The sequence below is a fragment of the Balaenoptera musculus genome, chromosome 9, assembly GCF_009873245.2.
Source record: "Balaenoptera musculus isolate JJ_BM4_2016_0621 chromosome 9, mBalMus1.pri.v3, whole genome shotgun sequence".
Taxonomy (NCBI): Eukaryota; Metazoa; Chordata; class Mammalia; order Artiodactyla; family Balaenopteridae; genus Balaenoptera; species Balaenoptera musculus.
The window spans coordinates 29,923,834-29,949,532 of record NC_045793.1 but is presented as its reverse complement, the minus strand read 5'-3'; the positions used below and the strand labels follow the sequence as shown (position 1 = coordinate 29,949,532).

Sequence of the window (25,699 nt, the reverse complement as noted above, 5' to 3'; positions counted from 1 at the left end):
AAAGGCCTGGAGAATATACATACATCTATCTCAGAGGTTAGGCTAAGAGATTTGGGGAGGGGGAAGAACACAAGAGGGATAGTGGTGGTAGGAAGCTTTAATTTCCCTAAAATAGAAATGTATTAGGTATAATAATAATTAAAAAAAGGTCATTACTAGAGTTTTATTTTATCATTTATCAGTTCAAGGAAGCCAGAATTTTCTGATCAAATCTTAACCCGAATGCAGTAGACGTCAACCTGGACATCTACACTTAGAGTTTTTAGAAAGCATGAACATCTGATCCCAGCCCAGGAGATTACAATTCAGATCGTCAATAGTATTGTGGCTAGCCATTTCCTGATTTAGCTAATAAGCGTGCAGTGTCATAAATGCTTGCCAGCTGTTTAACTATAAATAGTCACTTAGTTTTTAGTTCTGTACTATTTTAGGTAACTGTGAATTTCCTGTAAAACCAGTACTGAAACTGGAGAACAGAATGTTAAAGCTGAAAATAATATGTAAATGTTTAAAAACAGGAAAACAACTAAGTAAATGAAGGTCATTAACTCTACAGAACACTCAGAATATTATGCACCGTTGAAGTCATATATGCAATGCAGTCACATGGGAAAAGTTAAATGCACGGAATAAAGCAAAAAACAAACTTTATCTGTGAGTACTAAAAATATTCATGGATAAGGACAAAGACTTGAAGGAAACAGAAAATGATCAATTAGTAAATTAGGGTGCTGGGGCTCATTCTTTCAATTTCCTTAATTATATCATTTTTCCTTAATTATGTCACAAAAGGGAAAAATAATTCTAGAGACCATTCGGTCCAATGCTCTCACTTTTGTAAATGAGAAAATGAAAGCCAGAGAGTGACTAGCAACCAGTGATTAGCAGCATGTAGACCAGAAAGTCTTGGACTTCCCTGGTGGCGCAGTGGTTAAGAATCCGCCTGCCAATGCAGGGGACACATGTTCGAGCCCTGGTCTGGGAAGATCCCACATGCCGTGAGCAACTAAGCCCGTGTGCCACAACTACTGAAGCCTGCGTGTCTAGGGTCCGTGCTCCGCAACAAGAGAAGCCACCACAATGAGAAGCCTGCGCACCGCAACGAAGAGTAGCCCCCGCTCTCCGCAACTAGAGAAAGCCCGCGTGCACCCAGCAATGAAGACCCAATGCAGCCAAAAATAAACGAATAATTAATTAATTAAAAAAAAAAAAAAAAAGAAAGTCTCAATTTCACTTAGACCTAAACAAACAAGTATCATCAGGCTCAGATGTTAAGATGCTTACGGAGGAACACTGTTCAAATCAGGAATGCTGGCATACCCAACTTATGATAGCCAGATATGGGGAAGACAGTGGGATCAAAACAGGGGTAATATAACAGCTCATTCACATATGTGGGGCACTCTATCAAGTACTTTTGCATGTATTATTGATTTGCCCATCACCTCTGTTTTAAAGAGAAAGAAACTGAGAACAGATAGGTTTAGTGACTGGATTTGTTCTATGCATAATTAGTAATCGGCAGAGCGAGTTTTCAAAGCCATATCTCATTCTAGCACCCAGACTTATATTCACCCCCCCCACAAAATGGGACTGTCTGAGGTCTAATGATCACAGGTATAAAAACCACTAGTCCTGCTAGGAGCAGGAAGCAGGATAGGGGGCTTTCAGAACCGTCCTTCTGACTGCAGAGTGGAGAACAGACTGCAGAGGATTCAAGACTCGAGACAAGGAGTCCACAAGGACAAGGACGCTGCTAAGGTAATCCAGGTGAAAAAGGGTAGCAACCTGAACAAGAGCAGTGACTGTGGGTTTGAAAGAAGTAGACAGGCTCAGAACAACTAAGGCTGTGGAACAGACCAGATGGAGGGGTGATGGAAAGGGAGGAATCAAGTTTACCTCTCAGACATTTGCCTTTAGAAGCATTCATTTATCCATTTACATGAGCCAAAGAACAAAAACACTATCTCTCACTCAAGATGTTTGTTATCTACCGAGGAGACGGGGTGTGGGACGGATGCTGAGCTCTCTGTGGACCTGTTAATTTTAAGACACTTGGAGAAGACCCAGACAGAAGTCTAGAGGCCAGCTGTAAATGAGACCTGGGATGAAGATATAAACTGGAAAACAGGCAAATGATGAGGCCACACAAAGGGAGGACTTAAAATGAGGAGAGGGCTGAGGAGAGAAATCTTAGAGACATTAATCGTCAACTAACACTCAGAGGAAGAGTGTGGCTGAGGAAAAGGAGACAGAAGGAAAACCAGGGATGAGCCTCTAAAATGGTCAAACGGGTTTGATTGGAAAACTTAAGGGATATTAATAAATAAATAATAAATCAATGCAACTCAATTTAAAAAACTTTACTGGGATAAAATTTGGGGTAAATGTTTCTTAATCATCAGACTTTTGAGAAATAACATCATCTCCATTTAATTTGTGTAAGAGTAAGGGGAGAAGATGCTCAAAGGAAAAAAAAAACCTCTTGTGAAAAACTTTTCAGATTAAAACAAATTTTATCCAATATGCATCACAAGCAAAAGCCCTCTATTTGGCCTGCAGTTCTGAGAATTTTAACACCTGGAGGCCAATAAGGTAAATATTCATAAATAAAACAGGATGTTTTCCACATGTAGAGTATGGGCACAACATACAAACACAAAAATCCCTCCTTTTCTGCAACTTTCATTTCTCAAACTACCTTGATAGCTTTAATTCTTAATGTCTTTCAATATATTCAGCTTTTCACTTCAAGAAACGATAATAAACATTTGGTTTTATCAGTGAATGTCTTTCAACAAGTCAGGCTAAAGAAATCCAATAGAACTACTTTGTACTTTAGTTTTTAATAATGTCTCAAATAATTTATATGTATATACTATTTCAGTGGTTTAAATCTGAAAGGTAAAAATAAATCAACTAAAGAGAATATTAAGTACTTACTGCAAAAATATTTTGGACTGTTTTCAGTATATTTACTAGCTGTTAAGTATCCATATTGAAAACTAACACTATGTTAAACCACAATCATAACTAAGACTGGTAGACTGTACCCATGTTGATGTCCTAGTGTGACACTGTATGTAGCTTAATAAGACGTTACCAATGAGAAACTGAGTAAAGGGAATGTAGGATCTCTCCATATTATTTCTTACAAATGCATGTGAATCCACAATTATCTTAAAATAAAAAGTTTTGTTAAAAATTGTTTAAAAAAACCAGGATACATTTTGGTTATTTCAACTACTAATTGCAGGCAAAATTTTTCATTCTTCCTTTCTAGAAATGTTTTATTTTTCTAAAACAGTACTATATAATCAACCTGAATGTAAATTTACATAAACTATCAAGTAAGTTATTATATCAACAAGTTGAAAAATGGGAAAAGTTCACCACCAAAAGAACTATAGTTAATCTCATGGGCCCCTCTAAGATACTGATTATAGAAACAATCTTAATGTCGAGTTAAACCTAAGTTAGATGCTAAACAAATGGCAAACACAACCGTATCTCAATCTTTGCTGAATTATTCTGAAATAAGATTTAAAAATAACCTCACAAATTAAATTTTCACCAATTCAACAGACTGGAATCCAATAGGTTTTGTGGATACAGAACATAACTTCAGTTGTCATAACTTCAGTTATGACAACAAAATAAACCATCTGCCCTAAGAATGCCTAAATTAAATAGCTAAAACATACACAATAAAAACTTGCACGTTCGTAACATTAGGAAAAATCAAAATGAAAATTAAGAAAGACGACTATCCTAAAGTAGCTCAGTGCTTGTTCATAGCTGACGACCAGTGGCTTGTCAACTAATACAGCTTTAAATGAATTCCACTTTGAAAATACTCTTCCTCCCCATGTAAAAATCCTAATCCTCCATTACCTATATTCATTTTCCATTCAATCAGCATTTATTATGTACAGGACCCAGCGCTAGATGCTAGGTGAGTCACTAAGATATCATTGCTCTCAACATTCGTTCTCCAGTAAGGGAGGCTGAATACATGAAAAGGAATAAAAGAAATTCTATAATGTAAGGCAGAATAAAATCAGGCCAAATTGAGATATAAGTACTATGCATTATAAAGGACAGTTCAGAAAAAGGAGAAACATTCTAACAGGGAAAAGATGGAGACTAAAATACAATTTCTCCCAAGAAGGGGCGTTTATGCAGTTTTGAAAAATGAGAAGGATTAACAGATGAAGGGGAGATGAGAAAGATGTGTGGGGTGAGGAAGCATGAACAAAGGCTGAGGTAGGAAAGGACAGGACAGGGTTTGTGTCTGTAGATCACGTGCACGTGGGCACAGCCAGCGGGGGGAGGGAGGGCAGGAAGGGAGGGGGCGTACAGGTGGGGAAGGCAGAGGCAGGCTGGGGACTGAGTGCCATCCTAGCAGGGAGTTCAGATTTTACTCTCCACTGAAATACTAAAGATTCAAGAGTTTTAAGAGAATTGCTCTGGCAGTGGTGACATAGGCAGATATCAAAGACAAGAAATAGACCCAAGACCATCCCTGTAATGTCCAAATAAAACATCCAGACTAGAGATGAAGATCCAAACCAGGGAAACACTGTGCCCACACCCAGCCTCTTCTCTCTGAAAACAGTGGGCCTTTTCCCAAAGTAATTTTTCATTTGTACCAATGGTCCCGTGGCCCCCTTCTCTCCAGGATCATCCTTTTTTCTCTGTTTAATCTCTTCCCATTGATTTGTAATTCACTGACTCCTTGCCCGAGGCCTACAGAGAAGTGAAAACCTCTCTATTACTTCAAAAAAGAAAAAAATGTTCAACTTACTTCTGCCTCAAGCTACCATCCCCATAGTTGTCTTCCCTTACCATCAACCTTACTTAGAAGAATTAGCTACAGCACATTGTTTCCACAGCAACACTGAACAAGTCCTCAATGCCTTCCATGTTTTTGTGCCCCATCCTTCAACCGAAACCAGCTGTGCTCTCAAAGGACCCCAGGCTGGCCCTTTGCAGTAACAGAAGCACACAGCCCAGGAGAAGTCAAGACAATTCTCACTACACTTTGCAACAACTATTCTATGCTCGATCCTGGATACTTCATTTTAAGATGGGTGCCAAAAAATTGACAGGAGGAAAATAACCAGTGCATTAAGAAGAATGGTTCAAAGGGAGGATTTTATAACTTGATAAGATGAAAACTTATAAAAACATGGCATGGAGGAGAATAACCACAACTTAACTATTTAAGAGATCATTAATGTGGAAGAGAGCTCCAGCAGGTAGAAGCAAGATCAGTGGATTGAAATTACTTGGGAGAATAAAAGGCAGAATTCAGTGCAATACAAGGAAGTACTTTTAAGTAGTCATTGTAAGAAAAGTCACCTGAAAATGTACAGAAATGAAAATATACAGAAATTGAGGACTACATGCCAGAACTGTCTAAAGGCTGATACCCAGTATATGGTCCATGGATGGGAAATCAGCATCACCTGGGATCTTGTTAGAAATGCAGACTCTCAGCTCCCATCCCAGACACTGAATCAGAATCTGCATTTATCAAGATTCCCTAGAGATTCCTTTGACATCGAAGTTTGAGAAACACTGGTTTAAGGGAGTCTTGAAACTAGATGTGAGAGGGAATGTATTAGGTCTTATATTAATTTACGGAAAGCAAAACTCACCAACTATTCCAGAGATCTCAAGGTTGTTTCATTCGATTTCTGCCTACTAGGTCAAAATACTGTTTCTAGGTTTCAGAGTCTGACCTTTCATGAGTTATTTTTTAATACTTTACACAGTGCTCAGCCAAAGCTTATTCAAACATTTCAAATGTTAACTTATTTTATCAGCTTAAAGATTTTGTTTAAAACTGAATTAAGGCAGCTTGTAGTGGTACGTTTACAACATAGCACCAAATAAATTGCTAAAAGGAAAAATGGTGCAGAAGGAAAATAAGGGTAGGAAAGCAAGATGGATTTCTATGGCTGGTATTTAAAATGCATTATCATGACTCCTAATCACTTGCTAACTGAGGGTTAGATTTGGTTCCAAGTTTTTAAGCAGCCAATTCAAATAGGGTGTGATATCTTCTAGCATGTGCATTTAGAATGCCATGAATAATGTCCCTAGGCATGCATAAAACAGGCCCCATTAAATATATTCAAAATGTTGAATAGAAGATTCATGCTTTATATTGAATTAATTGTAAGATTTTCTATTGTATATTTTAGAATATTCCAATGAATCACACTTACCAATATAATTTCATTTTCTTTTCTAGACAGCCTAAACAGCAGAGTAACTCAGTGTTGATAACTGGTAAAAATTTAAAGACAATCTCATCACAAATAAAATTTAAGAAAGGCAAAAAGAAATAAAACTTACCAAATAGATTTCCTAAACTTGCATCCATTTTTATTTCAAATACTTGAGAAATAACATAGAATGTCAGTAAAAATACTGCCACAGCTACCACCAACTTTGCAGCACCTAGATAAAGGGCAGAAATAATTCAACATGAGCTTATGGGCCCACAGAATTTTTAGTTATGCATTTCCATGAAAAACGTAAGTGTATTTAAAAAATTCTTAAGACTAACAAATATCTACTTCTTATCTACTGGATCTTAATTTTACTTGAGTTACAACAAAAACTGTACCAACAATCTATTTTGATTGATTTTTCTGATCAAACAATTATGAGATTGTCTAGCAACCTAGACACAGGACTGCCTGAGTCATCTGCTTAGTTTTCTCATGGAAAAAAAATGACCTGCTATCAACTTCTGGCTGACTACACAAAAGTAGCAAGGCTAATGGAACACCACCACCAAGTATGTGGGATGACACATTCTCAATCCTTTCCAATGATAAAGGGCAATACAAGACAGAGAGGATACAAAAACACTGAACCTTCCAGAGATACTAAGGCAACAGACCAGGATGTCCACTCAGCAAGGAGTTCTCAAGTGAAATGTAACAGGTTTACTGTCCTCACCAACCCACATATCTCTTGAAGCACACAAGTGCTCCTGGTATGGTGAACAACGAAGTATCTCCCCTCATACTTGATACCAAAGTTTAAGACACGCCTTCCCCACTCCTGGAGGACTTAATTCGGCACCTATCACATTTAACACGGTTACATGGTAAGCTCTGTGAACAGACTCTGAGCCTTCCATACCTTTATATGTTTAACTATTTCTGAGTGCCTTACAAATAATTAGCACTGCTACTAACTAATTAACTGCTTAATATGAATCATCACTTGTCTTTCTTCTCCACAGCTAAGCAAACCTAGGAAAGAAAAAGTACAAGATACGAAAGGACATGAAAAATGACAGGAAAGAAACATCATCTTCTTACTCTTAGAATTTCAGAGCCATCTCACTAGGCTATTCAGAAACAATATTGATATTTGCCTATATAATCTCCATTCCCCTCTCTTACTGAAAGTTTAATTTATACTGATCTAAAAGATCAGCAGTCATTTCACTATCCTTAAGGAAACAAAAGCCCACAAGTGAGGCAACTGCGCAAGATTACAGATATCTTAGCGGCAGCACAAGGGCAGGAACCCAGGGATTCTGACGAGCCCACTGCTTTGCACGGTTCCCTGCTACCATCAGATTACCACGTTCTTCAGGGAAACTACCAAAACTCAACTTACCGGATAAGGAAGAGTAAAACAGAACTGTGTTCATCCTAACTTCATAAACCTAGAGACTGGGACTGCATCCTTACGGGGAAGGGAAACGAATGAACGGGTGATGCTCAGAAGGGCCGGCGACGCCGAGAAGCAGGAGGTTCTCAGAGCTACTCATTTTTACTTAGAAACGCTGTATAAATAATAGACATGAGACGGCAAGGAGGAAGCCTAACTACTAAACCAATCAATTCCCACCCCGCCTCCTGTTTTGTTCCTTCTCCCCCTTCCAAAACTGCTTCCTGTTTTCATGGAAAAGACTCTGACAAGTACAGGTTTCTGGTAACTGACCATACTGCTGAACTGAATGAATAAGCATTCATAAAAGTGCTAACAAAAGATCAAGATGAAAAAAAAAATTAATTACATGGGACTGAGTGAACTGATGAGGATGATTATAATTTCTGTGACTTTCTGTTTGAATAAAAAGAAAAAAGAAAAGAAGAGTGACTACAAGTCATCTACATTGTTAGCACATAAGAGAGTAAAATTCCATTAGTCTTTGAACTCTTCCCCCACAGGATCTAGTAGAGTGCCTTGTATTGATACATAGTAATACTCTCAACAAGTGTTTGCCAAATAGATGAAGGGTTAACAGGTGGCATATTCCTTCTGGATCATTTAAGACCAAGGGCTGGAAGACTATACGTCACATGACAGTCTTAACATCTCATTTTCTAGCAATCATGGGCGTGTGCAAATAATCTTTCCCTGTCCCTTAAAGCAGATATACCAAACCTTCGTTGTTCAAGACTGAAATATTACAATGATTAAGATACCAAGTTTATAATATACGAAAGTTCTGGACTAAATTCAATACCAAGCTAAACCTAAGCCTACACTAAACTATATACATCATATTTACATATACATACATATATATAAAATATACACACACCATTTAATGAGTGCCTACTACAGATCTAAGTGCCTTATTAGCACAACCTCATTTGCACAGCCTTTCAAGATACTATTTTCATTTTACAAATAAGGAAAACAAGGTCAAAAATTTAGATCACTTGCCTAAGGTCACATAACTAGTTAGCAGCAGAATTTAGTTTTAAACCAAGACCTATTCAATTATAAGAAACCATCAAAGGAAGTAGGAGGAAACAAAAGCTCTAAGAAATAGAGAATTTAGAGGTGGAGAAACTAACTGGTGATAGAACAAGCAGAAGGTCCCTGAGAGGGGCAGGCAGGCAAAGACCAGCAGAGCCACCATAACGGTAGAGTTCTGGACCTCCTGTTGCAGAGGGGCTCCTCCAGAGCTGCCACCATCCACTTCTGGACTGGGAGGGGCCTACCCACAGCACACCACAGTTCCCATTCCATCCATGAGATTCCCTCCTACTTCCAGCCATGGACTGTACTAATCTGAGTGTGTCCCTATTTTTCACAAACTAAAAAGCATAAACTTGAGATATTAATGCCTCACTGTTAAGAATAATGGCTATAAGGATATTTCAAAGCAACCAGGATTTTTTTTTTAATTAGAAGAGACTAATTAGTCTACAAGCAATAAACTAATAGCTAATCTTCCTTATTCCTTCATTAAAGGCAGTCCCCTTGAGACCTATACTAGGAACAGTGTCAAATATAACATCAGCACTCAGTGAATAATTACTCATCAATTAACCTTGGTATTAATCGTCAAAATCAGGGAAATGGATTAGATGACAAAGTTAATTTCAACTAGAATGAATGTAGAATTACATGAGAAAGAGAAACTTGCTTTATTTCAAATCACCATGCTTAATTAAGTAACGTACTTTTAGAATCATACTTTTAGAGATGCTCCCATAAGAATATTTTTTTACTGGTGAGATGATAATTAAAAGAATGACTATCTTGATTTTGAGAAATGACAAGCTGTCTCCTATGATGGACACACACTACTTAGTAGAAATTTCTATGTAAAGTATGCATTTCTTCTACGCAGTGGCTGTGCTAGAGGGGCAGGGTGGAGGGATCACACTTGTTTTCACTATAGGTAGGAAGAGGTCTCAGCCTCTCCTGTTATTTATGGATCTGTCTTTTGATAAAGGTAATTACCTTAATACTATGAACACCAAATGGTATTTTTTAATTTCCTCAGTATGCTGCCTAAGAAACAGATGTCCTTACACATAACCTCACTTATGCAGGCTAAACCCGACCTAGCAAATACAACAGTCATTTACACAAAACACATTTTACTGAATTCTTCACATACACTAGTTTTAATTTATGTACACACATAGGAAAGATTTAAGCTTTTAAACTTCACAATTCATTTTTCTCAACAAGCTAGAACTTAGCAAAAACAAAAATCAGCCTCCCTAAGTTGTCAAAATCGTTCTTTATATGAACATTATACATATATATATTTATATTTATATATTGTTAGGCAAATAAGCTTAATGTATAAGGATGTAAACATTAAAAACCATAACTTAAAATATTTAGCATAAATAATTTCAACAGGAGTGTCCCCAAAAAACTTATGTAGATCCCACTAAACGTCCAATTTATGATTTGCCAACTACCTAAAAAAGTAAAAAGGCTAAATAATGATTTAGTTTGTTATATTCAGTCACACTCAACATAGAAAATGATTATTTACCCTCTCATTCAGTCATTACTAAACAAACAGGTTATACAAAAAGCAAAATTATTTCTACTGAATTGAGTGTCTTACCTGCTACCCTCATGTTTGGTTTTTCAGTCTATGGCACTTTTCATTAAATAAGCTCCTAAAATCAAAAGAAAAGGCAAACATCATTAGGTCTAGAATGAGCATTCCTCCCTAGATTGAGTTTGATTTGGAGTGTATATATTAAACTAATTAAGTAAATGTCATGACATTTCTAAGTATTCTACCAATATTAACATTTAATGAAAAAGCTCTTAGCACTGGGCCTGTCTCCTTCCACTGGGCCACAAAAGCTCCGGAGAGGAGGGTGTGTCTAAAACTGCTCTGTCCCCTGCTCCCTAACTGAAGGATGGAGGGAAAACTTGTCATCACGCACAGACAGAATGATGCCCTACTGTTCTCAGTGATTATGCATCTGTAACAAACTTTTGATATTTAGTTCCAAACCACCAGTTTTCAGTTGAGGTCCAAAGAGGTTAAGCTGCTTATCTAGTCAGGGAACAAATTACTTGCAGAAATGGGGTGAGGATTTAGGTCTGCTGGCTCCTGCTCTAGGGCTCACTCCAGTATATGATGCCATTTCATTTTTAGTATGACACAATTCAGGTGTCACTATGATAAGCACTTATAGGAAAGGCACCTTATCTTAATACCAGGGGTCCTCTTCCTCTTCATGTTTTCAATTTAAGTTTGTGAAAGAACATATTCAGACCTATAGAATTGCAATTTTAAATATTCCAGCAATTATCATTATTGACAGTGTATGTTATACATCAAATGAAGAAACTGTAATCTGATATTATTATAATAATAACAAGAAATAGATACTGGAAAAAAAAATCTGCATACATGTTTGTGTGTTCCCCCCTAAGAAATAACTCTAGATAGGTGAAATTTTAAAAAGAATATGGGAAAGCAAGTATACGAGTTTGATAGGAAATTCGTGCTCGAGTTCAGCTAGACAGCTTCCACAGTCTATCAATCTACTGTACAGGAAAGGTATTCAAAAGAAAATTTCGATTAATGAATTGCATCAATCAAAAACATATATTTCTTTATTTTAGACTGTATTTTAGTACTGATGTTTCAATGTTGATGTCTGATCTAGTAATGCACAGAATGATTCAAATAAAAACAATGGCAGACTCCTGAAGGACACTGAAAGGGAGTGAGACATGCAGTTTTCTTATTCATCAATAAGGAATTATCGCGGGTGGAGGTGGTGAGCACCTAAAAGGACCAATGTTCTTATGGGAACTCCCTTCTGCTCAATCTACCCTGAAGAAAATATCAACATTTATATTTATACTAGTCCTGAACTGAGCATTATTGATTTCCTTTGTTAGTTATCTGAACACCTTCCACATAATAGGAAAAGTCACTGTTACTTAGCCACAGGCCGGGAAAACGCTAAAAGGAAACAAGAGATACTGAAGTATCCACAAGTTACCACATAAAAGCAGAAAAAAAAAAAAAAAAATCTTGGCTTCTCAAATGAAAACCCTAATGAGTTATAAATCCTCTTTTGACTTCCAGCAAGACTGAATATTATGTTCAAAACACACATATACGCCTTTCCTCCCAGCTAACACTCCAAAATAACATCACTCTTGTGTGAATGTGGCCTGCGATAATTTTTTTTGAAGAGTGATAAGCAGTTGAGCAGACACCTGATGTTCTACTTCACTGTTTCCATTACCTGCCAAGGAGGTCACACCTGTACAATCCCAATCACTGCCTCACGTACCTACCCCTTGTTCGGACTGCCTAACCAGCCTGCTTCTAAACTTAACACTAGTAAGACCACAATATAAGCAACTACAGTGGTCTAGCCAAATCCATGTTTTCCATTAAATTTCTCAGAGAATAACATTTAATAAAATCTCTAAATTAAAATCTCATCAAATCTCAGCCACGACACATTTTTAATTAGTTTGCTTAAGAAGCAAATTAATGATTCAAGAGTGTAAATCGGCATAAGAGTATTGAATATATTTGAGAGCAAATCAAGGAGCATCTGTTTACAATATGCTAATTCCAAATCATTCCCAACTTGTCTTCTTAGGAGGACATTAAAAACAAAGAAAATCTTTACATAGAATCATCTTGGGGGACGGGGGGGAAGTAATACCTTAATGGAGCCTGGTATATACCTCAAACTGAACCTCCAACAATCAAGGGGAGGTAGAAAAGGTCCAGAGAAAACGAACACAACAATAAGAGGAGGAAAAAGGTCTCTGCTAGAAACTCAGAGCCCTTTCATTCAGAGGCAACAGGTGAAAATTTTATAACTGTTCTTATATGTTCATTAAAAAGTAGAGATACAGAAATTAGAGCCATTTCCAAAATAAGAATATGGGTGGTAGGAGGAGCGTATTTTTAAGACAGATTAAAAAACAAACAAATAAGCAAAAACCCTAACAGCACATTTGTGAAATACATTTTCCCCCCAAAAGTGTAGTCTAGGTCGAAACAGTAAGTTTCAGTGCTTTGTAGATCAATGACTGAGCCGGATCAGGCTGTAACACGTAAAGTGCACGATCATCAGAGCCGACTGCAAGCAGGGCCGTCGTGCTGCCCGAGCAAGGAAACACCATTCTGGATAAACGCTAATTAAGTAAGTAACCTGGATTGAAAGAGAGACCCTGAATTAGGATCTTGGATCGGCATACTGGATTTCTTCGAATTTCTTATAATTTAAACATTTCCTTTAGCCCAACTGTCTACGCTGGTCTAATTCATGAAGTTTTGTTAAATTCAGGCCTGAATAAACAGGCACTGCCCTACAATCAATCAACTTCAGGACAATAGATAAAAACACAGGTCAAGTGATACTTTCATTCTTTCCTTGAGAAGTGGACTCGAGCTACACCAGGTAAATTAGAAGGGCCCATTCTGTATCAACAAAATAAGCCATAAAAACAATTATTCACCAGGAGGGGAAGGTGTTGTTGCCATTTAACAAAAACTAGGAAATAATGCAAACAGCAGAGTAAGTCACACACATTCTTATTTTATGTAATCTTCCCAACAGCCCTACGGCATTATAGATGAGGTCAAGGGATTTGTCCAAGGTCATATGAAGGGAAAGTAAGAAGCTGATACTATAAACAATTCCACTTCCCTTCCACTTCCCAGCAGCTCCCTGCCATGCTCTAAGAAGCTTCCCGACAAAATTCCATGTCAATCAATTTGGCTTTTGCAAATGGCTCTGGGAATTGCTAATCCCTGCTGCCAACTAGCCACTCTAGGGCTCTGATGGGTTGTCAAAATGACTAAGCATGTGTATTAGAACACTTGTTCAGTCCCCACTGTGGGTAGGGGGGCATGGAACCCAAAGCCTGTGCCCTGCTCTCCTCATCCGGCTGAGCCAGGAAGGGCGCAGAGATGCCTGCCCGGGCTCCCCCACCTCCCCCAGGGCCCTGGCTGAGGCCCCATCCTGTCCACAGAGCCCCAGAGGAGGCCCACCCCGTGGACGTGGCCTGAGGGGAACTGGGCGAGGCCTGTGCGGCCAGGGCTCCTTCCCGCCTGTGTGTCGGTACTTGCCGACTGTCTCCTGCCTTTTTCCTACTCATCGCACCATCTCAACCACCTCGCTTAAGGGCCCTGACTCTTTCTTGCTAATAATGAGGAAACATGGTGTCCCAGCCAAAGGGTTCCCCCTCCCACCTCCTTGGGGTAGGAGGTTAAAGAGGGTTCTATACCAAACGCCCTCCCCCAGAAAAGAAATAGTCGTTGAGTTTGGCGTCAGAAGCAAGGGCGGGAGAGGCAGCCCCGCAGGGTCAGTGCGCCATGATCAGGTCGGTTAGGTTTGTCTTTGTGTCTTTTTGCTTTGTTTTGTTTCGTTTTAAACAATCATTAGTGGGATTTTTCTTCAGCCACCAGTGTTGGCCTTGAAGCGGAGGGCTGCAGCCCTTAGTGTTTGTAAAATAAGAAAGAATACACAGCGTGGCCATGGTTGGGTTTTTTTTTTTCCCCTCCTTTGAGAATTTTCTTTTGTAAAAGCAAATTTAAATACTTTTTTAATACTGAAATCTGTGGATGAAATAGAAGCTGGAACCCTCCTCTTGGAATAGGCAGCCTAAGAACCTCATGGGACTATGAATTCACCCGAAATTTCCATTTGCCATCAGGCCGAGCTTTGAAAGAAAAACTGTTCTCTAACCAGGATTGTAACAAAAGCGTAAATACTATTTCAGAGTTGAAAGTTGATGGTACAAATATGTATATAATGTACTATATTTTTACAATGATCGTTGCATGACTCTACTCCGCCCCCTTTTTCAAAGTACTCCATATCTGTCTTCCAGAAACGTCCCTGCCCTTCCTCCTGTGGTCTCTTAATCCAATAATTGTATTACTGCCATTAAAGGACGCAGATATTTAAAAAAAAAGAAAAGAAAAAAAAGAACACTCGTCCAAGACAGACAGGACAAAGGAAAATGAAGTATACAGACACACTCACTGATACATTTAATATTAACAAACAACGATCACTTAATTAAGCCAGAAGAAAATACTACCAATTATACTCCAAAAATATAAGAAAACTATCACTCCATTCAATCCACTTTTAATTCAGTGCTGGCCAAACGGCAATGTAAGGAAACAAAATTTGCAACCCAAAATGTCTCTTTGGTGTATTAATTATTTCGAGCTGGAAACAGTCAAGGCCCAAAAGACTCTTTGACCTTCCCCCTTAGCTGCCTAAAGAATTTATAGAGGGTCTATAACAGGAAGGGAACTATCACCACAGATAACTGTAGTATGAACTACATGTGTGTAGATAGGGAGGAACCTAGCAAATCTGTTTGTTAAAATTCCTCTAGGTGTCCCATTGCCACTGCAAGACCGAGCAAACATTTACCAAACATCTGCTTTTTCATCTCCATGTGAATTGCCTTCCTCCCCTCTGAAGTCCCAAACCACTACCCCCTACATCCCTCCTCTTTTGTCTTTAGCGGAAGATAGTATTTAAGGACTCAGTTTTCCTGGGTCTCCCCCATGTATACATGTTATTGAACTATTGATTTTCTGTTAATCTGTTTCATGTTAATTTAATTTTTAGACCAGGCAGAGGAACCTAAAACGGTAGAGGAAAATTTTTCCTCCCGGACAGCAATTTTAAATGAATCAACTGACAATCAACAGACGATTCTAATATTCATATGAACTAAGGCTTTTCAAGAGGACTAACGCAAAAAAAAAAAAGGTAAAAGTGCAAGCAAATAGAATCAAAGTACATTTAGGCCCTGTGATGGCTAATTTATGTGTGTCAACTCCACTGGGCCACTGGGTGCCCAGACACTGTACTTTGTTAAACATTCTGGGTTTGTCTGTGAGGGTCTTATTGGATGAGATTAACATCTGAGTAAAGCAGCTTGCCTTCCCCAAGTGAGAGCCTTGTCCAATCCACTGGGAGACCTGACTAGAACAAAAAAGGCTGAGTAGGGCAGCATTTGCTCTTTCTGCCTACTGTCTTCAAGCTGGGCCATTGGTCTTCACCTGCCTTCGGACTTGGACTGAAACTTAGACCACTGACTTCTCCCAGCTCTCAGGCCTGTGGACTCCCGCCTGCCCACTGCAGACCCTGGGACTTCTCAGCCTCCACAACTGCATGAGCTGATTCCTTCTGATAGTTATCTATCTCAGATAGATAGATAGACAGAGAGACAGACAGAAAGACAGACAGACAGACGGTCTCCTATTGGTTCTATTTCTCTGGAGAACCCAGACCCCCTCAAGATCAAAATGTAAGAGACTAAATTTTCAGTCCCAGAGCAGTTAAAGAGGAAAATGACATAATACTGAAATCAAAAGAATACTGCAGCTAAAAGTCACAAGGGTAAGCTCTTCTAATGTTATGCTTACAAACAAAAGTATGGTATTTAAAGAAAACTATTTGCAAAAAAATACCTGCATTTATGTAAATAAACTAGAGCAAGTGTTGGCAACTTTCTGTAAAAGGGCCAGACAGTAAATGCTTTAGCTTTGTGTACCATATAGTCTCTATTCAAACTACTCTGCTCTGCAGTCGTAACTGAGAAGCAGCCGTACACAATATGGAAACAAATGGGCCCAGCTGTGTTATAATAAAACTTTACTTATGCACACTGAAATTTGAATTTCATAAAATTTTCACATTACAAAATATTATTCTTCTTTTGATTTTTTCTTTCCAACCACTTAAAAATATAAAAGCCAGTCTTGGTTCGTGACCCATGTGGACCCATAGGTCACAATTTGCCAACCTGAGGTAAAGGAATAAAAAATGAATTTAAATTTTAAAAACTTTTAAAATAGAGGAATAAAAAACTTTCCTGACCGTGCTCTAATATTCCAACATTTCTTGCTGGGCTATTTGTGGGATATACAATTCCCATAGGGCTTCTATGGGTCCTCTTAGAAGTACTAGTACAGAAGTAGGACAAATCAGACAATGCTGAATTCTGTGTTCTATACGTGTTCACCATACATTTTCATAATCAACTGCTCTTCATGGAAGAAGCATATACTCCGTGAGAAGCAACATAATGGATCCTCTTCAAAAGAAAAGAAGTCCTTCCCTTCCTACAGATGAAGCTGTCCACCTACAGCAAAGATGGGAATAAATCTAGGAATGTTTTCCAAACGATCCCAGGAGACATGAAAAAAAACAGGGAAAATTAATCTTATTATATCCCATTTCATTAACTGTAAAATGATGGTGACGAGATCTTAACTGTTTTCTTAAGTGTTTAAAAGTGATTATTTTTGTGATGGGCTTAAAAAGGGAGAAGGGGGGACGGGTAACTGTGCATCTGATGTTTGATCAGTTTTTAAAATTCCAAATATTTAGTTTTAAGAAACCTTTGCTTTAATAGAAAGCTGTCACTATAGTAGGTGCAGACTGCTATCAAGTACCCATCTCTCCCAGATGCCACTATGCACACATCTTCACCAGGAGGGATACATTTCTGAAATAACGAAATGAAGAGGGTGAGAAGACTGCATTCATTTGACAGAATCTTAACATTCAAACACTCAGTATGATATGTGAGCTGCTATCACCATGTTATAAATATTGTGAATTTAACAGAATTTGGTGTTTTCTGTTAAGCAACAGAAAAAAAATCCAATTACTACCTTAACAGTATTTTAGTTCTAGTAGGAGACTCTGATATTGAATCCTAGAGAATGGATGTTTTAAAAATCTACCATTTTAACACACATGTGTCAGACACTTAAAAGTGTAAGTATGACCCTATATGGTGAAAGGGAAATTTTTCGATGTCTACATAACAACTAGAAAAGTATCCCAGGTTTTTAAATGACTAAACTAATCTTAGATTTTGACTAGAAGAAAAAAAAAAAGCAAAGGAGCTAAAAACAAAGTATTTGGGAAAGAAAGGAGGAGATCTGTATAATTCTATAATGCCAAGAATATATTCACTTTTTCCAAAGATCACTGAGGAAAATGTAAATGTATCCAATCTCCTGCAAAATGGCCTTCAAAAAGGTGAGACTGCAGAGCAACAGACCAAAAACTTCTAAACAATGGCTCTATAGAACCAATAAATAATTCTTTTAGAAGAAAACGTTAATGTTCTATTGAAAACCTTAAGAGAGGGATACGAATGATCTAATCCTGGGTTTATAAGTATTCTGAACTAGTATCATATGGCTTTACTTATTTTCTTAATACAATAGCATCACATTGAAATTACACATTGAAATTACATTAAAAAGAGGATTAATATCTAACTGGCCTCAGAAACAGAATTAAAAGCATACTGTGGAAGAGCACAACTGAACCAGAAGGCACCCCACCCTTCCCCGCAAAATGTTCTGGGTGCACTTAGCTTTCCTCCACAGTGTGTCTACCCAGCATAATTTGCTATCCTTTGTTTTTATCTGCTTCTCCTGGCAGTGCGTGGAGAGAGTAACACTTTAGAAAACTTCCATCTGTTCTGCAGCAGCTGGGTAAAACTCCATTCTCTTAAGAATGAGACACGACAAACCATAACTGTCATCCCAGCCTGTCCCTCGAGTTAAAAACCAGTTAGCAAAGAGCCCTGCTCATCATGCAAGTGCCCTGCCTGTCCTGACTTGGCCCCAGTGACTAGTGCAGGGAGAAGTAATCAAGCCTGCCAGACCCCATGCACACTACCCTCTAAGAGCAGAACTACTGCAACAGTGTTCAGCCTACACTGAGAATTCCAGAGCACAACTCCTTCCACCACTGTGATGTGAATTTGCTAGAGACCTACAGTCTTTCCTCTTCAGAAATTTGGTATTAGATTTCTGAAATATTTCAGTTGATCAACAGGCATTTAACCATGTTTTCTGTAAATATCAGTACTTCAAGTAATTAGAAACTAAATGGACACATATTCAGCTTTCCCCATCCCAAATCTAACATAGTTAAGCAGGTTTCTCCTGACAAAAATATTTCGTTTGCCAAAATGATGTCACTAAGGAAACACCATAGCAGGAGGGGTTGCTCTTCAATGAATTCTCATTGATGAGGAAAGATTTGTCCTAATCTACAGATATTCTCTCATTCAGGACCCAATGTGTCACCACGGTGTTTCTATTTAAGTTGGCAAGCAAAGTTCAGGTTTACTCTGACCCAGACTTGGTGCTGATGCCAATTACCACCACAACATCCTAGAACTACTCATTATAGGGCAGTAGGTGGCTGGTGTATATGCATATAACCGGCTAGCTGGCATTAATGAGGGTTATGAACTCTCTAACAGAAAAAAAGTGATAAAAAAGAAATCAAATGATCAAGCCACAATAATGTCAACGTGACATTAAGGTAAATATTTTAAAGGACTGTGATTACAAAATGGAAATTGCTAACGTACACAGAAGCTTAAAAGTAAGACTTCTCACCTGATCTGAAACACCAACATGTGAAAGACTGGAAATGGGTAGGATGAAAATAATACGGGGCCAAACTGGAGTGCATTACACCCTATGATCCAGCTACCTTGCATTTTAAAACAAAGTCATCAGTATAATCTTCGTTACAAACATATGTCAAGTACAGGCATCACATATTAAACTCTATTATAAACAAATTTTACAAAGTAAAAGGTCTAAAGAATTGTTACATTATAATTCTTTTATCCCATAGCTTCATAATAACCCTTTACCATAACAAGAGGAGCTTGTAGTTTCTCAGGTACCTAACACTATTTTGATTCCAAGATACATACTACTTCCCTTATTTTAACAAGTTTTAAATCAGGATGAGGCTCACAACCACATTTTTGTGGTTAAAAATAATAAAATAATGGTGTACCTTACAAAGATCTTAGATTCAGTGAAACATCGTATCTGGTTCTTTGAATCCCTAACTATAAAATAACACACACCATGGGCACCACAATTACTAGTGGGCTTTTTAGGAGGCAAACTCCTGAGCCCAGAATCCCGTGGAGTGAGGATTAAAACTCCTGAATGGTTACTAAACTCCCCAGGTGACCCTCATTCCAGCTTAGACGTGAGAACTTCAGCCCAACAGTACACCAATCCAAACACACAGAGACGTCTGGGGTAGTGGTGGGGAGTAAGTCAGATCTAGGCCAAAAAAGCCCAAAGGTAAAATTCACAGGACAAGAATCTTCATTCTTTCCTTAACGATGAATGGAAATCAACCTGACTCTGGGCCAGGTCTCCTGCGGGGGTGAGGAGGGAGAGGTGGGCAGTGAATAAATCTGGAAATAATGTGCTGAGGAACAGAGCAAAGAGAACTCCTGTTTGCAATGGTTACAACAGAGTGTAAAATTAAAACTGTCCCAATATTTTCTTGCAGTTTCCTCTCTACCAAAGCAGAATTTTGCTTAAAAAGTCATAATCCAGTTGAAGAAATGAAATGGGGATCAGATTTCTGTAACTGAGAGTACAAACATACCAAAAACAGAAAACGAGACAAAATGACATTTTGTTCTGTCTGCTCCTTCAGAGCTCCACAACTGTTAATTAAACAGCTGTAATGTAACCTACTTTAATCCTACACTATACCATCCAAGAGGAGAAAGAAAGATGCATGAATGGGTAGATGGAAAGAAAGAAAGGGAGGGAGGGAGAAACAGACATTATCGAGTCCAACAGCAAAGATAAAACTACATGTTAACTGTAAGTTGAACAAAAGCAGGATAAAGAAGTGTCTAGTTCACAAATCGCTACAAGAAGAGATGAGAGAAAGGCACAAATTTACAGGAGAGTATAAGTAGTAAACTATCTTCATCTCCTCATGTAACTATAATATTTTACATTATATCAGATGGGATGTTACAGGTTCCTATTCTGAATGTTTTAGAATTCCCCTATACATTCACTTCATTTATACGGTCTTTAAGTAGTCTGCAGAATTTCACTGCACCAGGGCAGACATAATTCTGTCAGTCAAACTTTTTATGTGAAGACATGGAGAAGCAGAGTGGCTCCATCTGCCCAAGGGCCCTGGAGATGCAAGGTAGCCATTTTCAAAGAACTGGTAGTAAGAAGACTCTAGTGTAAAGTTTTCTGAACCAATTTAAAAATTCATTTTTTTGTTGACCACAGGTCCTTCAATACACATTTAATGATCACCTAACTGCAGATGCTGAATGGTATGGAGGGTCAAGTAGTACACCTGCTAACCATGATACTATCTAAACAAGCCATGCAGAACTTATGATGAAAATTAATGCAGACTCATAGCTACAGACGTCCACATAACTTTTTCTCACTAGCACAGAAAAACCCACCAGGATCCATCAATGGATGAATGACTAAACAAAATGTAATATGTGTCTATACATGGAATATTATTTAGCCATAAAAAGGAACGAAGTACTGATACAGGCTACAACATGAATGAACCTCTAAAACATAATGTTAAGTGAAAGAAGCTAGACACAAAAGATCACCTATTTTATGACTCCATTTACATGGAATATTCAGAATAGATAAATCTGTAGACAGAGAAAGCAGACTAGTGGTTGCCAAAGGTTGGGGAATGGTAACTGCTTAACGAACATGAGGTTCCCTTTTAGGGTGATGAAAATGTTGTAGAACTAAACAGAAGTGGTGACTGCGCAATACTATGAATGCACTAAATGTCACTGAACTGTACACTTAAAATGGTAAATTTTATGTTATGTGGATTAAATTTAGTTTTTAAAGGAAATTTAAAAACTCACCACAGACTAGAAAAATAATGAACAAATGAAAATTAATTAGATTATAAATAAGGCAGATGTAAGTAATAAAACAGCTTTAATCAAACGAACAGGCCAATGAAGGAGACAATCAAAGAATACTGATGGGGTAAACTGTGGAAATTTAGAGGCAGTGGAATACAATTTCCTCCTCTGAGAGAACATCAGCTGGCTCTATTTTAGGAGCGGAATAAAATTCACAAAACCTGTTAAAGTTTTAGGAGCGGCATAAAATTCACAAAACCTTTTAAAGTTCCGTAAGATGTTACCGGAAAAACCCGAACGAACTTTTTGGCCGACCAATAGCTTTGTGAGGGCCCAGGCTGCCTTATTCACACAGTATCCACCTTACCTATAATTACTGGCACATATAGGCACTCTCATATGTCTAAATGAATGTAAAAATTGTTGAATACTGAGACTGCCCATTTGAGACCTAAAATATGTGGTAAAAAAAAAATAACATTCTTATGATTCCCCACAGGGACTACTTTTCACCATTCAACAATCTCTTTGTCCTTTGACCCTCTCTCCAGTGACTTTTCCCTTTTTAATGTATCTTCTTTAATTATGAAAAGATTAGTTAGTAATTCTTTTTTAATTGTAACATATATTAGGTTTATTTAAAAAGTCACTTTAACCCAGTGGTGCTCAGTCTTATTTTGACTCCCTTTTAAACAGAAGCCCCCTCCATTGGGGATTTGGGGGCGGGTCGGGGCGGGGGGGGGGCTGACCGCGTCCTTTTTAAAAAGCCTCATTTATGGGTGATTCTGAGAGATCCCCAGGTTGAGAATCACTGCATGAAACTCGTTTTATTTCTTACTATCAAGAAATGCTAGTCTTTAACGAGCCGAGAAAACATTACACAGAATCTGTGAAACAAAGCTTCTCACACCTGTATACACTGGAAAAAAAAACAAACCCTGTGATTTAATTAGTAAACTGCCAGAGAACTCAAGAGACTGGGAGCCTTTAAAAAGAGACGGTTAATGATGTGACAAACCCGGATGCTGATTCTGCCAATCTCTTGCTGAATGGCATGAGTTAGTAACTTGTATGTTCTAAATTAAATGGAGATCCCTTCGTACTCAATGATGCACTATATGAATAACATTAAGGTTTCCCTTAACGTAAAATCGTAAAATTTGACAGCATACCGTTAGTCCTGAAAGGTGGTTAAGAGTCCAAGGGGTCTGGGATCTGCTGTCAGCATCAACCTCTACGTAACGTCTATGGGAGTTCATAATTTCTCAGTAAAATCGGGAAAGATACACAAACGGACCTACTCTATGGGTTGTAAGAAATAAATGTGCATATGAAAGCACGTGACACAGTGCCTCGTAAGCAATCTAATATCTAGGATCATTGTATTCATATTCTTTTCGGCCAAATAAAAAGAAACAAAGAGAAGGCTCTGTCAATTAAATAGTTTTGTATGACACGAAATTTTAAAAAGCAAAAAAGGTAGAGGATGATGAAAACACAAAAAATTACAGCTGGAGATCTTAATCTCAAACGTCAGTCCAACACTCATTATTTAGATCTAGGGTCACAAATCGTAACATACGGTAGAAACTGAGGACAGCGGCAAACAAATGGGGAAAAAACAAGAAAAAGAAATAAAAAGAAAAAAAGGAACGAACAGCACATCCATCAATGACACCGAATGCCAATGGGCCGAAATAGGTTTTAAAAATAAAAAGTACTTCCAACTTAGAAGACACTAAAACTTTACAAGTGAGCCAAGACCGCCCTCCTCAGAGTTCAAATGCAACCTACAACTCCATCGCCGCCTCTTTAGAGCACTCGGCCCCCATTTCCGACCCGAGCGGGAGCCCCCCCGGGCCGGACGCGCGCCCCAGGTGCCAGTTACAGGCCGGAGCGCCAGGTGCAGTGGCCGCCCCGCCCTCCGCGGAGCCGGAGGGCTGGCCACCGTACTGGGGGTGCCCGCGCGGGGGCGGCGGCCCGGACCCCCGGCCAACCACGCTCTGGTGCCCTGGTCCTGCCGCGCCCTGCCCTCGGCGGGACGCGCCACGACGACCCGAGCACGCCCGAGCACACCCCGGGCCGGCGGACACGGGGTGACCAGAGGATGAAGGTGAAAGTGGGTGCCCGGCTGCCCCCAGCCTCCCTCCATCCTCCCCGCCCTCGGCCGCGGCTCCCTCCGCCTCCCCGTGCGTCTCACCGGCCTCCCGCCCGCCTCTCCGCCGCGCGCGCCCGCTTTCCGGCCTCCCTGCGGTCAGTCTTGCCGGAGGCCGACAGGAGCCACCGCCGCCTCCCGCTCGCTCCTCCGCTTCCTCCCGGGTTCCTACGGCTTCCCCTCACCCCCACGAGTGGCCAAGAGGAAGCCAGCTAGCCGCTGGGCCGCCTCCCTCGCTTCCCCGCCGCGGCCAATGGGCCCCGCCGCCGGGAAGCCGCGCCCGCCCCCTGGCGGTGGAGGACCGAACGGGAGCCCCGCAGGCCGGAGGGAAGGGCCGGAGAGCTGAGAGGGCGGGCTCTGCGCCCCCCCCCCCCGCCCACCGCCTGCGCTGCGCTTTCGGGACCTGCCACGTGGGAGCCGCAGGCGCGGTGGCTGGCCGCACCCCAGAAGAGGGCAAATAGGTCTCGCCTCTTCCCACCACACCCCGCCTTGACCCACACTTCCATAATCCCCACCTTAAAGGAAGAAATTTTAAAGTAATCAGTCCCATTCTAGAAGTCCTCCAGCTAGGGTATACGAGACGGTCATATCAACGTAAGGTCGTAGACGATTTCCTTTTGACTCCTTAAAAGCTAACTAACCTACGGTGAAAATACTACCTGTCGGAGCGCTAGAACGTTGGTAACCCCAAATGTCTGACCCAAGGAGAAAGGTAGTGCTTGTATTTTGCACCTCACTTTTGTTTCATTTATTTAGCAACCCGACAGTTAGAAATGTTTTTCTCCTGTACACACCTTTTCCCACGATTGTGCTGTTAATTGAGAAGTCAATCCAAGTCCCACTATCCAAAACTTGAGAACACAAAATAGTTTCATAATTCCGATATACATATTCCAGAATAATTAATAACTATAACTCTCATCATTAACTATTATTAGGTAGAATATTGGAACAATACATGGTTGTAGAAATTAAATTGCATTAAAGAAATAATAGGGTCTAACATAGTCTTCTACCAAGTCTTAACTTTCCTGCAAAAATATAAAACACAGAACTTAAGTAATAGCTATGAATTTGGAAGTTTGTGTTCCATGGTGGGAGGAGGAAGCAATAAATGCATTCTGAGAGCCTTATTTTGCTTGGACCTTGATGGGCCTTTAGGAATGTGTTCTCATTTAATGCTCACAACTCAACCGAAGTCAATATGATCTGTATTTTGCTTTAACAAATCAAAAAACCAAGACTCCAAAGTTGAGTTTAAATCACTTGTTCAAACATCTAAGGTAGTAAGTTGTGAAGCTGGAATTCCAGCCTAGTCAATCTAGCTCCAAACAAACAAGGCACTTTGTTTCTTATGATACCAAAATACAACATGTACTGTCACCATGCCTTCCCTAGTTCCTCAGGTCCCACTGAAAGAATTTAGAAGCCTCTTGATTAGGGAGGTCAGGCCATATTTGTGAAAAAAGTTTTTTGCTCCATAACCAAATTGGCCTGCATGAAAATGACATATGCTATGTTCTTATAGCACCACACTTGAAACAATTTCTGGACTGAAAGTGTGTTGAATATCCAATGACCATAATATGTAACTTAGAACCCTTCAGTAGGTAATGAAATTAATAATAGTGGGTCACAACCAACATTTTGTTGTTGATTCACTGAAATAGACTAGAACAAAAAAACATCAGAGTTCACAGCACAACTTGAGAATAAGTATTGTTTCATGAAACATTTGTACAGTGTTAAATGTGGTTGAGTAGGTTGCAGTGTCCTGGCCTACAATGTAAATTATATTTTTTCATAGGGATTGCAATGTTTAAAAGTTGGTAAATCACTTCTTTAGAGCAGCTGTTAATCAACCAGTTTTTTCACCTACCTTTTTACTTGGCAAGAGGTGGGGAGGCAGGAGAAATAGTCAGGATTAGTGATTGCATTTAATAAGACTACAGAAGACTTTGCAGCTCCAAGAGGCTTAATCCAAAGAAGTGTTGCTATGTTACATAATAGGTAATGATAATTTATATTTTTAAAGCCGATATTTAT

At 39.2% G+C, this 25,699-nt stretch overlaps 1 protein-coding gene across 2 annotated transcripts in view; it reads right to left on the bottom strand.

Moving 5' to 3' along the window:
- FAM3C (FAM3 metabolism regulating signaling molecule C) overlaps positions 1-23,908 on the bottom strand; it is a 48,362-nt gene extending 24,454 nt beyond the window's left edge. Inside the window, exons 1-3 of one of the 2 annotated variants that reach the window (XM_036863739.1) lie at positions 23,699-23,908; positions 10,364-10,418; positions 6,367-6,471 (exon numbers count right to left, since the gene is read on the bottom strand). In XM_036863739.1, coding sequence (XP_036719634.1) covers positions 6,367-6,471; positions 10,364-10,376 — 118 coding nt within the window. In that variant the 5' untranslated portion in view covers positions 10,377-10,418; positions 23,699-23,908. Of the gene's footprint in view, positions 1-6,366; positions 6,472-10,363; positions 10,419-10,958; positions 10,988-23,698 lie in introns of those variants that run through there. The other variant, XM_036863741.1, reaches the window with a different exon arrangement.
- Positions 23,909-25,699: the final 1,791 nt, after the last annotated feature.